We start from the raw sequence: 13,380 nt of genomic DNA on the forward strand, positions 1-13,380 counted from the left end.
CATGTAGTAAACAAAACAAATACACAGACAGAATTCGAAGGGTGCAAGACAAACATTTATGCAAGTGCAAACATAAACTGCTTATTTTAAATTAAATATACGATATATTTTACAAAAGTAACGGTTCAGAAACTTTGGGGGCTCCCTATCGTATTACCTTCTGCAAAATGCAGTGGTCCAAATTCCTTTTTGCAAACACGTACACAAAATAGCCGCGAAAATCGATGTTGTCGTCTGCTCACGTGAAACTTTTTGACTTTGTTTTGTGCTTGACATTACAACATAACGAGAATATTGGCAAGGAAGTACTCGTATCAACTCCTGTAGTTCTATAAAAGGTATTTATGAACAGTTTTTGTAAAGAACAATAAATAAGTAGGGAGTGAAAACACGACTGCAACTTATTCACTTTTTTATTTATGTGTGACTGTGTGACTGACTGGTGGTGTGTGTGGGGAGAGTTAGCTGACGTTGTGATTTATTTACACTGACACTCTAGCACACTCGACTCGCCATATTCAGAACCACGGCTAGCTAGAATGCATGTAATGTGACAGTGTGACAGTTTGTAATACATTTTATTTCATTACCATCTTGTCGGATGGTTCTGGGGGGGGGGGGGGGGGTAATAATAAAGTGCTACACTGAGTAGCTCGGCTTTACCATGATGGGTGGATGGGCTGAATACGTTTTCGATTACATAAATTTTAAAAAGTGAGAAACTATTTCAAGAAGCCCCACCTCGCTGCTCATGCAGGGTTGTGAGATGAATGCTGGTCATCTCGCCACCTGACAAGGGATCGCCCCCAACAAAGTCGCCCCCTGCAAAGTCACCCCCTACCCGGTTCGCCCTGGGTGAAAACAAAGTCGCCCCCCTGGCATAAGTGCCCCCAGCAAATGTCGCCCCCAAGCAAAGTCGCCCCCAGATGTTGTTCGGAAAATAATTAAGGCTGCAGTACAATACTTATGGTAAAAACAATATAGTTAAAACATTAACCCTAACCGTAACCCTAACCGTAACCCTAACTAACCGTAACCCTAACCCTAACCCTAACCCTAAACCTAACCAATACAATAATTAAGCCATTATATTAGCGAAAGAATCCTTAATTATTTTCTGCGGGCAAATTTGCTAGGGGGCGACATTAGCTGGGGGGGCTACATTGTCAGGGGGCACCTTTGCTAGGGGCGACATTGTTTGGGGGCAACATTGTAAGGGGGCGACTTTGTAACAACTCGGGGCGAGCCGATTAGGGGGCGACTTTGCAGGTGGCGACTTTGTTGGTGGCGAGCTTGCTAGGTGGCGAGATGACCAGCCCCCGGTAAGATACGTCAGTCTCTGTACAACGGATAGTACATCAGTAGTGATACCACTACCAGCCAGGGCTAAAACAATGATTAATGAAGTATTAATGAGTGCCCTAACCTAGTATTAGGCCTAAGTAAGACGATTAAGACCCACAGGTGAATGTTGTTACAGATAGTTTTAGTTTTTACAACAAATGAGATTGACTAATTATTGAAATTGTGGTTTGGTGCCTAAATAATTATTTAAATTGTGGTTTGGTGCCTAAACGTGTATATATAAAATAAAATAAAAGAGACCTACATTAAACGTAACTGTTAATTTTTGCCTACTGTGGCTGTGGTTCATGGATTGGTGTTTAAAAAATTATAATGTTAAATGTACTTGTGCCCCCAAATCTTGTTCACAGATGAGTCAGGTCACAAAACGCCTGCGTGACCATGGCAACAAGACCCACAACTTTGTTTGACAGCTCACCATTTCACCATGTTCCATGCTCACCTTTCGTTGGGACAACACTATCATCTGGTTCTCCAGCCCAACGAGCTGTGCCAGATATTGGAGAGATGAACCCATCATTTGTGGTAGACAGTCCACAGTCCGTTGCTGGTAACCTTTGCTCTAATATAAAAATAATCTTTCTTTTGTGATACTTGAAGTCATCAAAAACTACACAAGTACAATTAAGTTTGGGTGGGGTTCTTGGTTCCCAGCCTGTTGGTTCTCGGTTCTTTTTCCTCCAAAATACTCCAGGGAAGAGTTATGACTGGAGGGGTACCTGGGGTTGGACTAAGGAAGAATTGACTCTGAGAACAGCAGCTATAAATGTTGTTGGACAGGATTGAGTAATAGAGTTGATATAAACTTGTGAGTAGGAAGTTTGAGGTTGTGGAACGAGAGCAGTGGCAGAACTAGATATATTCCTATTTGATACATTTCGAAACATTCATTTGTTTGTGGATATGACGTTCTCATTTTGGGGGGAATGTGAAAGGGGGGTCAAGGTATCAGAGCCTGCTGGAGTGTTATCAATCAAGGATGGTAAGGGAGAAGGGAGTTAAAGTGGGTAGGTCAACATGTATGCAAAATCACATTTGTTCACTCTTCCCTTATGTTTCATATTGGCCTAGCTTTTCCAATATTTTTGTTTTAGTTTTAATATCCGATTAAAATACTCTTCACGATGGGTTCAGGAGACAAGAAATAGCACACAGGGTGACAAAACTGCAATAGGAAAAATTAATGTCAATCGGCTTTTTTAATACAAACTCAGTTTGTATCAAAACAAACCTTGTTTCGTACTAAAACCAGAGAATTGTGTATTTACTTTGGTAGGTCAAGATGTTCCTCAAACTCCAACATCTGCTCATATTCGACGACCTTCACATATGTCTCTTCGGACTCAATGCACGCCATGCAGTGCATCACACCGACCACCAGCAACACCCGGTAAAATACTACGTTTTTCCACGGGGAAGAAAAAAACTAGCTGTTGTAAAACTTAATTTGGCAAAATGTGCCTACATAAAAAAAACCATTGTTACAGCTTTACTTATTATTTGTGACACATTTTTTTCAAAGTGTGTAGGGTAGGGTCTTCATAGCAAAGGGTCACAAAAGTCAATATATTTAGGAGGGGTCGAGGATCAGTGATATTGGGATGTAGTGATTTTAGTTTTGAAAAGAATTTAACAGTCCCCCACAACACACTTTAAAAACAGATTTTAAAGTATAAATCGAAAAAAGAAAGAAACAAAATGTGTGAAAACTAGTAGAGTGTAGATGTAACTTGTGCCATACGGATTTCTTGGCACTTGCACCCCCTCCCATCCCTGAGACAATGTTCCTTGTGCACTTTAGTTTTGACACATCTTACTGTTTCATTCATCTTTTGCGAATATGAAACTGTTTCCCCAGTAAGATATAAGGCTGTTCTTCTTCCAAAAGTTACCCTAATACATAAAAGTATAAATCCAAGTTCTTGATTTTGTTTTAATGTTTCAGAGCAAGAGGTGCCACAGACACCGATCAAGAGAGATGTTTCAGCAAAAAAAACATCACACCTCAAAGTAAAGTTGCAGCAGGAAAACAACAGAACAAAACTAGTTTCAAGAAAAGGGGAGTCAATGGAAATTAATCTTTTCCACGGTGATGACATTTTCGGATAGGATTTCCGTATTGTTCATGAGTGAGTGCAAATGCAGACAAAATAGTTTTATTTCGAGTTTTCTTTTTGCTCTCAGAAAAATCTGCAAAATTGTTATTGTAATAAACCGTAGACGTATAGACGTATGTAAAAGTTGCAGCCAATATAGGTCAGCTTTTGTATGTACTCAATAAAATGTTCCTACTTTTCTCCAAAGGGCCAAATATCAATCCTACTAATGATTTGAATTTACTCATGTGTAGTAAAAGCATGAATAGAACTGTGATTAGCGGTTCATATTAAAGAAGTTAACTTAAGAAAAGTTGGAAATGATTGCAATAGGAAGTATTATATTGCATAGTTTTAATCAGTGAGATCCCGCAAGTTAGAGTGAGTAGAGAACTCTAGTGAGTAGTTTTTGATTTGAGTCCTACAAAAAAAATATTGAGAAAAAAATACTGATGCCCTCCTTTATTTTGTTAGCATCATGGACATATAAAAGCAGTGGAAGCAACTCGTATAAACTGTCTATCACCGCCGTGCGTCTATTGTTTACTTTTTTATAAAAAATAAAAAAGTGGTAAGTTTACCGAAGGTCATCAGTACTTACCTCGCATCTTCTTCTAAAGAGTTCATTTGCACTTGTCCCTTACACAGCTGTTAACATCTTGAGGTTGCTCTTGACCAATCCCTATTAATGAACAGTCACATCATTGTCTGCAAAAGTGGTTATTTTCAAATTCACAATTTGGGGAAATGTTGTTCATCACTCAAAATGCATGCTGTCAGAACGCTGTCAGATCATAGGTACTTTCAGGCATTTACTAAATCTGCCAAATCATTTATGTACGGTGCTAGGGAAGTGGATCTCCCAGGTCTATCTATAGCTAAATTTTTGCGTTCACTTCACCACTGGCTCCCCATCAAGAAAACAATCGTGTTTAACAAATTTCTATTTGTATATAGATCCTTCCAATGGCAATTTCCTAGTTTGTTACTTTTCTGCCAATCTTACATTGTATATACAGATGGGCTGGGAGGTCACAGGTTGCTCCTCTTCCGATTTCAACCGGCTAGTTGTTTCAAGCTCCAAAGGGAAGGGCTGAGGACAGCTCATTCTTTGCTGTTGTCCCTTTTAGGAAACAACCAGCCGTGTGATATCAGGGAAACCCGCTACTACTGCGACATACAAGCGCAAATTCAACTCACCCATTTCCTAGCCTGTGATTAGGTTTGTTGTTATGTATTTTCTTCATCTCTTTGTGTAATTCTGATGGTGATTACAAGTCGCTGTATTCTTGTAGGGCGCCATAATTATACATGCTCTGTTGTGTAATATTATTGTTAAATAGCCAATAATTGTCAGTACATTGGCGTTAATTTATACTAAACATTGTATGATGGCAAATCTGCACCATCAATCAAAGATGATGAACACACCCAAAAACCAACAAACAGCCTTATTGTAATTTTGGACGTTCTATAACAAGTTGTGAAAAGTTCAGTTATCCACTCGAGTAAGGAGAATCACTCAAGTTTATAGCCACTATTGTTGGCCCCCAGGATTTCTTAAGACACTTTCAGGCGAGTGCAACTTGTTCAGACTTGTTGATTTGGTTGTATCACGACAAGCCCCATCTGAAACGGGTACACAAAGATGTTTGTGACGCCCTTAATGGCTCAGTTCACACATTCACCAAGTGACAGTCTGCAATGATATCGCTTGTGCGCATGAGTGCGTCCACTCACGTCAACCATTTTACTCTCCATATTGCTAATTAATGTGTATACATGTAATGTATTTGGTAAGAATGTTTTAAACTTCAGAAATAACTGAATTGTTGTATTTATGGTGTTGGAAAATGAAACAGCGAAACATAAACGTGATCTAGACCCATTTCCTGCTGTATCTTTACTGTTGTAGTATCTTCAAGACAAAGTGTAATAAGGTTCTATCTGAATAATGTCAATCCTCCAGAGAAATAGCCTTGAAAATGCCCGACATAAACATGCATGTACTATCTCTGACAAAACTTAGGGAATAAACCATACTTCTTCTTTTACCCGATAATGATTCTCAAATAATTTTTAAAAGATCTGGTCATACACATTTTTCAAGCATGGAGATTTGTCTACAGGGGAACGACCGTGGCATGTGAAACGCAACTTTAATCGTATACTTTATTATCATTTAATGAACATGAAGTTTGACATTAATGTTGCTTTTGTATGAAAGAATAACCAAAGTTCAAAGGAATTACTTAGCTAAATTTTAAATGCAACCAACAATGACCATCACCGCTCAACAGTTTTCGCGAAAACATATAATGGTGTTCGGCCTTGAGATTTATGAAGATACATACCTAACTGTTCATTGACTCATGGCGGATTTGATTGTTTGTTTTGGTCAAGAGAAAGGATCCATCTTTGTGGGTCCTATCTCTGTATGGTTTTATATAGACGTATGAAATAGGCACATGGACATGCCTCAGAATTAATAATAAACGCAACCCCTTGTACTGACGTCAGCAGATCAATTTCAAGATGGCTTATTTTGTATTAGTACGTCTAGTCGACCATGTTTACAAACACACACCACACAAGATGTACACTATTCTTTTACCAATTATGCCCGTCCGAAGGAGGCATTCTTCTATAATTAGCACCACGCGAGTAAAACTGACCCAAGAACAGTCAAGCCCTGTTATACTGCAAAGTCTGCCTCCCCGAAAAAGTCTGCCCCTCTCAACGTCCTCCAAATGCCAAGTCCATCGGATCCTGCTTTGTGTTTGCACACAGACCAGACGGCATAATTGAGCCCACCGTCAGCCTGTGTAATCACGTAGCGGGGTTATCAATGGATTACGCCGATTGTGTTAACCTGATCATTCATGCTACTGGATGAACCGTCTGGACTTGTTCAGCTCATCGGCAATCATAAAAAGCTGGGATAACCAGTTTACAACATCAGTGTCATCTCACTACCTCTAGCTGTTACATTGTACCTCTATTGCTCTACCTCGTCATACCGTATTTTCACAAGTCTTGGAATTTCCTGGAGATATCATGGAAGCTCGGCTCTTCTCTTTCTGGATTATTATCGTCGTTTCCGAGGTGCTGCTCTGCCTTGGTGCCCCCTTTCAGCCAGACCCGTTCCGGGGGATGGACTCTGAAGTAGACCCATTTGAGATGGACTTGATGGAGAGACTCGGTGTTAAAGACCCTTCAGCCACACCCAGCATCGACAGAAAAGACATAGTCATCCCGGATCATATTTACGCCAAATATTCATCGCTTCTGAAACATCACCGTATGAAAAGGAAAACTATCACACAAGGAGTACGTGAGAACCCTGGTAAGTAAAATAATATTTAAATTATTTTATTCTTTTTGTACTATGATTTAATCTTTTAATCAACGGCCCCTTTTTATTTCATGATTATATGAACAAGTCAAGAGTTGAAATGCGCCTGAAACAATAAATAAAATTCTGTCTTATTTTGATACCAAGGGCAAACCATCAAAGTTCTTCAATTCACTTTATGCAAGCTTGCAACTTTTCGGCTGATCAGCCGATTTACACTTTATTCATTCATTGTACAGTGCCATAGAAAACTGAAACCCATTTTTGCAAAAGTTTTGTGTGAGAGGCAGTCTCCCCTTTCTCCTAAAACAAAGTTACATGTACATTTCCGCAAAAACTGGACTTGTCAATAATATAAACAAAATATGTGTTTACAAAAATCAACAACTTAAGTTTAATCTGTTCATCTAATCAAGGTATCCGCGGTCGAGTTGTCTCCGCTTCTCAGTCTCGTCATGTCTACACCTTCGACATGTCATCCCTGCCGGCAGGTAGCGAGGTAATGATGGCTGAACTCCGGATCTACAAGGAACTACCGAATCATTCCATCCATAAGCCGAATGCAACCCATCGCCACGGAGTAACCGGAGGCCTCACCTCTCTCCATCAGGTGACTACCAACAACTCGCAAGGAGGTGGCGACAGTCCAAGTACACTATGCAAAGTTGATGAAAGGTTAGTATTTCAGAGAAACATTTTCAAAGAAAATCTTTTCAATAGGAATTCAACCTGTTGATTTTGTGCACATTTTCGACTTCGGACATTGTCTTTTGAAATAGATCAGTTTTCTTCCGAGTTGAAATGGGCTTTTTTTCAAATAAATCTGTCTTTATTTATACATCACCGTAATTCGTCACCAATTGCTGCTATGATGGATGCCAAAAACAGATAGTTTGATTGCATATAAACTATACATTCATAATAGTGTATTGAATTGTTCTCTAATGGTATTAAATTGTTCTGTCTCAACAGAGTAATCAACTTGGACTCGTTCGGTTGGAAGAATTTTGACGCCACAGCCCCCGTGACGCAATGGTTGGAGACACCATCGACCAACTTGGGTCTGGAACTGCACGTGGACCCAGTGAGATCCGGGTCTTACGCCAGGAGGGTTGCCGAGCGTGTGCACTTCAGTCCGGAGGAAGAACCAGATCACGAGGAGAGAGGTGTGCCGATGCTTATCGTCTACACAATCAAATACGCTCCAATGTAAGTGTTATATCACCATTTTCCGGTGCAACTTATTCTAAGAGAATCGGTCGTTTACTAACAACCTTAATTTGATAATTTCTTTCAAAATGATTTTAGATTGAACATTTTTGAGTGACTTTGTGTTTGTTTGAATTACAACAAATATCAATCTGAAATCATTTTAAAAGAACTGATCAAATCAAGGTTGTTGGAACTCTCACTAGCGAAGCCAGCACATTCATAAACAAAACAGAATATTTAAATACTATGGGAATTTTAGTTTGGGCTCATCAGAACGATAATGACATATGACATGATGAAAGTCTTTCTTACGTGAACGACACATAAACCACTTTTGTACAAAACAAATTGACTAGTTGAACCATTGAGGAAGGAAATGACATTCCTCCATCATTGAATCTACCAACTGAGCTATCTAGATGTTGACGGTCTCCCATATTTCGTTTTCCTTGTTGCTTTTTACTGAACAAAATAATTCAGGTACAGCAAATTTCTACTCCCTGTCTCAATATTACTCCATCACTTTTATCCAAATCCCTCCTGCATGAATAGATGGATTGCAGGTGACGTCATTGACCGCTAAAAAAAAAACACGTGCACGACTCTCAGCCAATGATAGCCTTTCACGCGTGCACGATTCATCAAAAACGGCGGCCAATGAAAGTGGTCTGAATACTGATAACCAATCTTCCATTCTTGTTTCCCATCTCCTCCTCAGTGACGACCCCGTAGACTGCTCCACAGACGGCTCAGACTCAGACCGCTGCTGTCGGATACCCAAACACGTGGACTTCAGGCGTACCTCGTGGACCAACCGTTGGATTATAGAACCAGCTGGCTTTGAATCCTACGACTGCGCCGGACCTTGCCAACGTAGCCATCATTCACGCCGAACCTTACGGGATGTTTTTGGACTGAGACCCGGTAGTTACCAGACATGTGGTGTGGCTAGATTCTCATCTCTACCCATGATGTACTTGATTGAGCGGGGCGGAGTCAGTGAACTTGAAGTAGAGGAAATACCTAATATGATTGTTGATGAATGCGAGTGTACGGCCTAGTACACATCATCACTCGAACATACATTATTATTAATCGAATATACATATATACATTTCATTCAAAATGAAATGTTAAAGTCGCGATATTTTTACTAATTGAAAGAAAGCAATATTTTGGTTGACAGAAATGTGGCTGTTATGGAGACAGAAAAAGTCTTAGGTTTATCAAACAACCTTTTCAATTTTACTAGGCTTTTAAATACCACCATTCTGTTTACACATGTGAGCTTGCATTTTGATTTTATTTTTCGAGATTCAAAATGAGTAATCACTTGCCAACTCACTTTTCCGAAATTGGTTATTGGTTCACCGCCCGTTTCCCTCGTACCAGAATACAAACACGTGACAATGCCAAGTATGTTAGGACAATAATATTTCGCCTCTCAATTCTGTGTACAAACAGAACACTCACTCTGTGCAAATTGATCTTGATCATGATGGGGCTATCTTGACTTTCTTGTTTTTCAACTATGATGCAACTAACCCGAGGCTAAAAGGAAAATATAATCTGGTCCCCTGTTATGATACGAGAATTTGAGCTATTGTACACAGGGTACCCGACACAGGTGACCACATCGCGATGACGGTGTAATGACGCTATCACTGCAATCTTGGTCAGGTTCCCTGTATACCAAACAGCAACATTATTTCTATTTCTAATTCCACAAAAGGCTGCCAGACTATTTTTTACTTCGAGCCTCAGTTTGGTAACAATGGTTTAATGGAAGATAAACAAGATGGTGACACCATGATAAAGGTATATTGCGCCAACCAAACGAAGACGATTTTAGGGGTTATTTTGTTTATCACCAGCGTTGTGTTTTCACTACCTCTTTTGTAGATAATTTATGTAAAACCATACCATATTATATAAGTAGCTCTGAGCTACACAGCTGTATGTAAGTAGTAACAAACAAGCGTTATGTACATAATTCTAATGTAAAGAGATATAATATTATCATAAATTATTACCGTATAACAATAATTGATACAAGTTGTTTTAGTTGTGTCTTTTCTTTCTGGTTTTTAGCTTACTTGACCCATTAGGCCTCCTTCCCATCACATTGTACCGGGTGGATTTCAATTAAAAAGTTACATTTGGCTTCAATTTTATTATGATGAAAAAATAACGACAGTGAACTCAACTTCAGATCAAATCCAGCGGTATTCTTCCACATTCTATGCATATGCATTTGTAGCTGATGTTGCCGCTCTGACGTCACAGTTTGTTCACCAATTTGGAAACAATAATTGTGCCTCTGGATGCATGCACTCACTACTCCCCTGGCATTCAGTCTATGATAATAAATATTCAAAAAATACTCTGAAAACACTTAGAAGTCTCGCAGATGTTTACCTACAAAGAGCAAATTATCCAGTTGACACTCCCATAAATGTTCATCTACAGCTCAATTTAACAAGGGTTGTCCCAAAGGAAAGCCCGTCGAGCTATCTTCCCACCAAATAAAAGAACACCCAGACGCACACTTTCTAAAATTTCCAAACGTCGAACACCAATCTTGAAAAATGGCCTATATTCGGCTCTCGGCAAAAAAGAATGAACCATTTTCAGGGCCTTAAATATATGATTTTGTTTGTAAACGTTGCACCCCTTTTACATGGTTCTCAATCGGTTTAATACAAAAAAAATTAGAACACGTTATTGCCTTGGATCGGTCGAGTTGGTCTTTGAAAAGCGCATGATAACCGTTTGTTATAGAATGCATGGTTAGAAAGATATTTTTAGAATGTAAAAAGTAGAATGTAATGATCCACACAAGTATCACTCCAAATTGCGTGGTTTTCCATTTATCTTCTCGACACACATGGTCGGCCACTTATGGGAGTCAATTTTTGACACATTTTTGACTCCCATAAATGGCCGACCGTGTTAGTTCGCAAAGTAAAAGGAAAACTACGCAATATCGAGGCAGATGTGTGTGGATGATTGTATTCTACTTTTTAAACTTATATCTAACCATATGCATTTCATAACAAACGCTTTTCAAAGACCAACTCGACCGATCCAAGGCATCGTGTTCCTTTCATGAGGCCCGACGCTGTACAATTAAAAATCGTTTGAAGCTTTGCTGTTGTGTAGCGGTAAACCCTTTACGAAAATAGTTGAATCAACTTGCTTTCGTTGTTTACAATTTAAAAAGTTGACTTAAACTAAAATACTACAGCCTATATATACTTAAAACCATTTGCGGATGAGGTGATGGTTCTATTTTATGTCTTTGGATGTGCCCAATCTGCTATAAACTTTTCCACGAAAACAGACTTGACGATCACCCGGGGCCTCTTTTTCACAAATGACCAACGAGCGCATTGTTAGAGAATTTGCGTAAAAAGTGGACAGGGAATCAAGTGTCTTCAACCATAGATCAACAGTGGGTATGCAACCGTCTTAAAAATGGGCGGCACCTGTAGGGGGCACGCGGCACCCGTAACTTGTCAATGTTGGTTAGACACAACTGACATACTATCATAATGAAGCAATAAAATAACACGGTGAACACGCAAAACTTATTCTGATTCCGAATAGTACATTATAGTGTACCCTTTACGAATGGCACAATTACCATTTTATTTTTTATCAATTCCTGTGATTAAAGGCCCAAGTTGAACTAATTCATACGAAAGTCTGTGCCATATTTCTTTCAGGCGTAGACGCATAAAAATGTGTCCTATTAGTCACTACCATACGGCACGACAACAAGAAACTGGGACGGTCTCAGAATATAGAGAAACAAATCAAAACACCTTTAACTATGATCATTGAATGTTTCATGTGTAATAAAGCAATTCAAGACGGGGAAACCAGAACACACATTACTCCCAAGGTAAGAAGAGTATATAGAAGAGTAAACGGTTCCAAGGACCTATATACCCGAACTACCCGGTTAAAAAAAAATAAGTGCAAACAGAGAGCATTTGGGCGATCTGTTTGCACTCAATTCTGGGACGGCAAAACAGACGAGGTAGACGTTAAAGTGGCTTTACGAACTAACTAGTTCAGCACACAGAACATTCAATTAAAGTTTTGACAACCTTTCCCAAAACCTGCAAATCTGCGATCCACTCCCATACAAACCAATTAAGGTTTGCCAACACAGGCTTTCCAGACACCCTAAACTAATGCACTTGTTTGCCATTCTAGGGTGCCCTTTGAGGACATTACCTCGTCTGGTTGTGTTGTGGTTTGACTGCCAATTAGACTGACTGGGTTGACCAAGCACCCTCCTCCCTTGTGGGTAAATACCAAAATGATGGGGGCTTCAAACATGGAGGTAGAATTAGGTGTCCAAAATGCACCTCTTGACCCATTAGCAGTGCGATGACTAGGACACTTAACCATTCACAGGCACCTTGCCAGCGATTCGATTAGAGAAAACAATCTATTCATGCCTTAATCAGGTTAAAGACTCAGTAATCTAGTTGTGACAGTTAGCTTGAAGCTGGATGAGACGGGACGATCTGTTGAATAATGAACTGTGTTTGCTCATGTATACAACCACCACAACTCAAACAATGAGCAGTCGTTGTGCAGGTGTTCGCCATAGGTCCAACAGAAGAAAATGGATTCTGGACAAGTAAATTGGAACCAGGTGAGCATACAACAAATCATCTCATGCTCCCAGTATGTCTTCAACCACAGACCAATCTTCATCTCTTCAATATTTGCTCCTGTTTTGGCCATGTCAAACGAGGCAATTTACGGGCAACCAGTTCCAGGCATCTCCAAGAAGAAAGGGCATTAACAATTTCACATTCGAAAGTTCACCTATTCTTGTTTATCGTAATGCATTGTTTAAAAGATTACTCATGCGCTACCGAAGTGGCCCTGAAGCATGCACTGTAGTTGGTTGCCTCAAAGTTGCCTGCAAAAGTTGCCTTGTGTGACAAGGCCAGAGGCTGCTGTGAGTGATGTTACAAGAGATCTGAGGAATCACGAAAAATAGTTTGCTTCTTCTGCCACAGTTTTGATTTTTTCATAGGGAAAAGTAAACCACAACACGAACAAATACCCTATCATTAAAGCAGAACCAGAGATTAATATCTAGTAATATTTCTACAGCATCAAACTGAATCTACTCTTGCAAATTGCTCTATACATGAAATAACCCAGCAGTGAACTTGATCTCCTTTGCCATAGTCTCTTTCACCACACCATGAAACATGACCCATAAACAATATCTAAGCAGATTTTTTTTCAGGACTTCAGTAGAAACGCTACCCATAAAATGAGTATCAATGCACACGAAACAAAATAACTAAATGATCACGT

The 13,380-nt window shown here is 39.5% G+C and overlaps 2 protein-coding genes across 2 annotated transcripts; both read left to right on the forward strand.

Annotated features, from left to right (window-relative positions):
• The first annotated feature begins 208 nt into the window (after positions 1 to 208).
• On the forward strand, positions 209 to 4,776 carry LOC117296737. Its single transcript, XM_033779784.1, has 4 exons — positions 209 to 338; positions 1,716 to 1,915; positions 2,642 to 2,755; positions 3,311 to 4,776. Exons 2-4 carry the CDS (start codon positions 1,747 to 1,749, stop codon positions 3,472 to 3,474), a joined length of 447 nt encoding a protein of 148 aa, XP_033635675.1. The 5' UTR covers positions 209 to 338; positions 1,716 to 1,746; the 3' UTR covers positions 3,475 to 4,776.
• A 1,711-nt stretch (positions 4,777 to 6,487) lies between these two features.
• LOC117302883 (left-right determination factor 1-like) lies at positions 6,488 to 9,089 on the forward strand. The gene is made up of 4 exons (XM_033786886.1): positions 6,488 to 6,807; positions 7,233 to 7,491; positions 7,789 to 8,025; positions 8,747 to 9,089. Exons 1-4 carry the CDS (start codon positions 6,519 to 6,521, stop codon positions 9,087 to 9,089), a joined length of 1,128 nt encoding a protein of 375 aa, XP_033642777.1. The 5' UTR covers positions 6,488 to 6,518.
• The last annotated feature ends 4,291 nt before the right edge of the window (positions 9,090 to 13,380 follow it).

The sequence above is a fragment of the Asterias rubens genome, chromosome 1 (assembly GCF_902459465.1).
Source record: "Asterias rubens chromosome 1, eAstRub1.3, whole genome shotgun sequence".
NCBI classification, from domain to species: Eukaryota; Metazoa; Echinodermata; class Asteroidea; order Forcipulatida; family Asteriidae; genus Asterias; species Asterias rubens.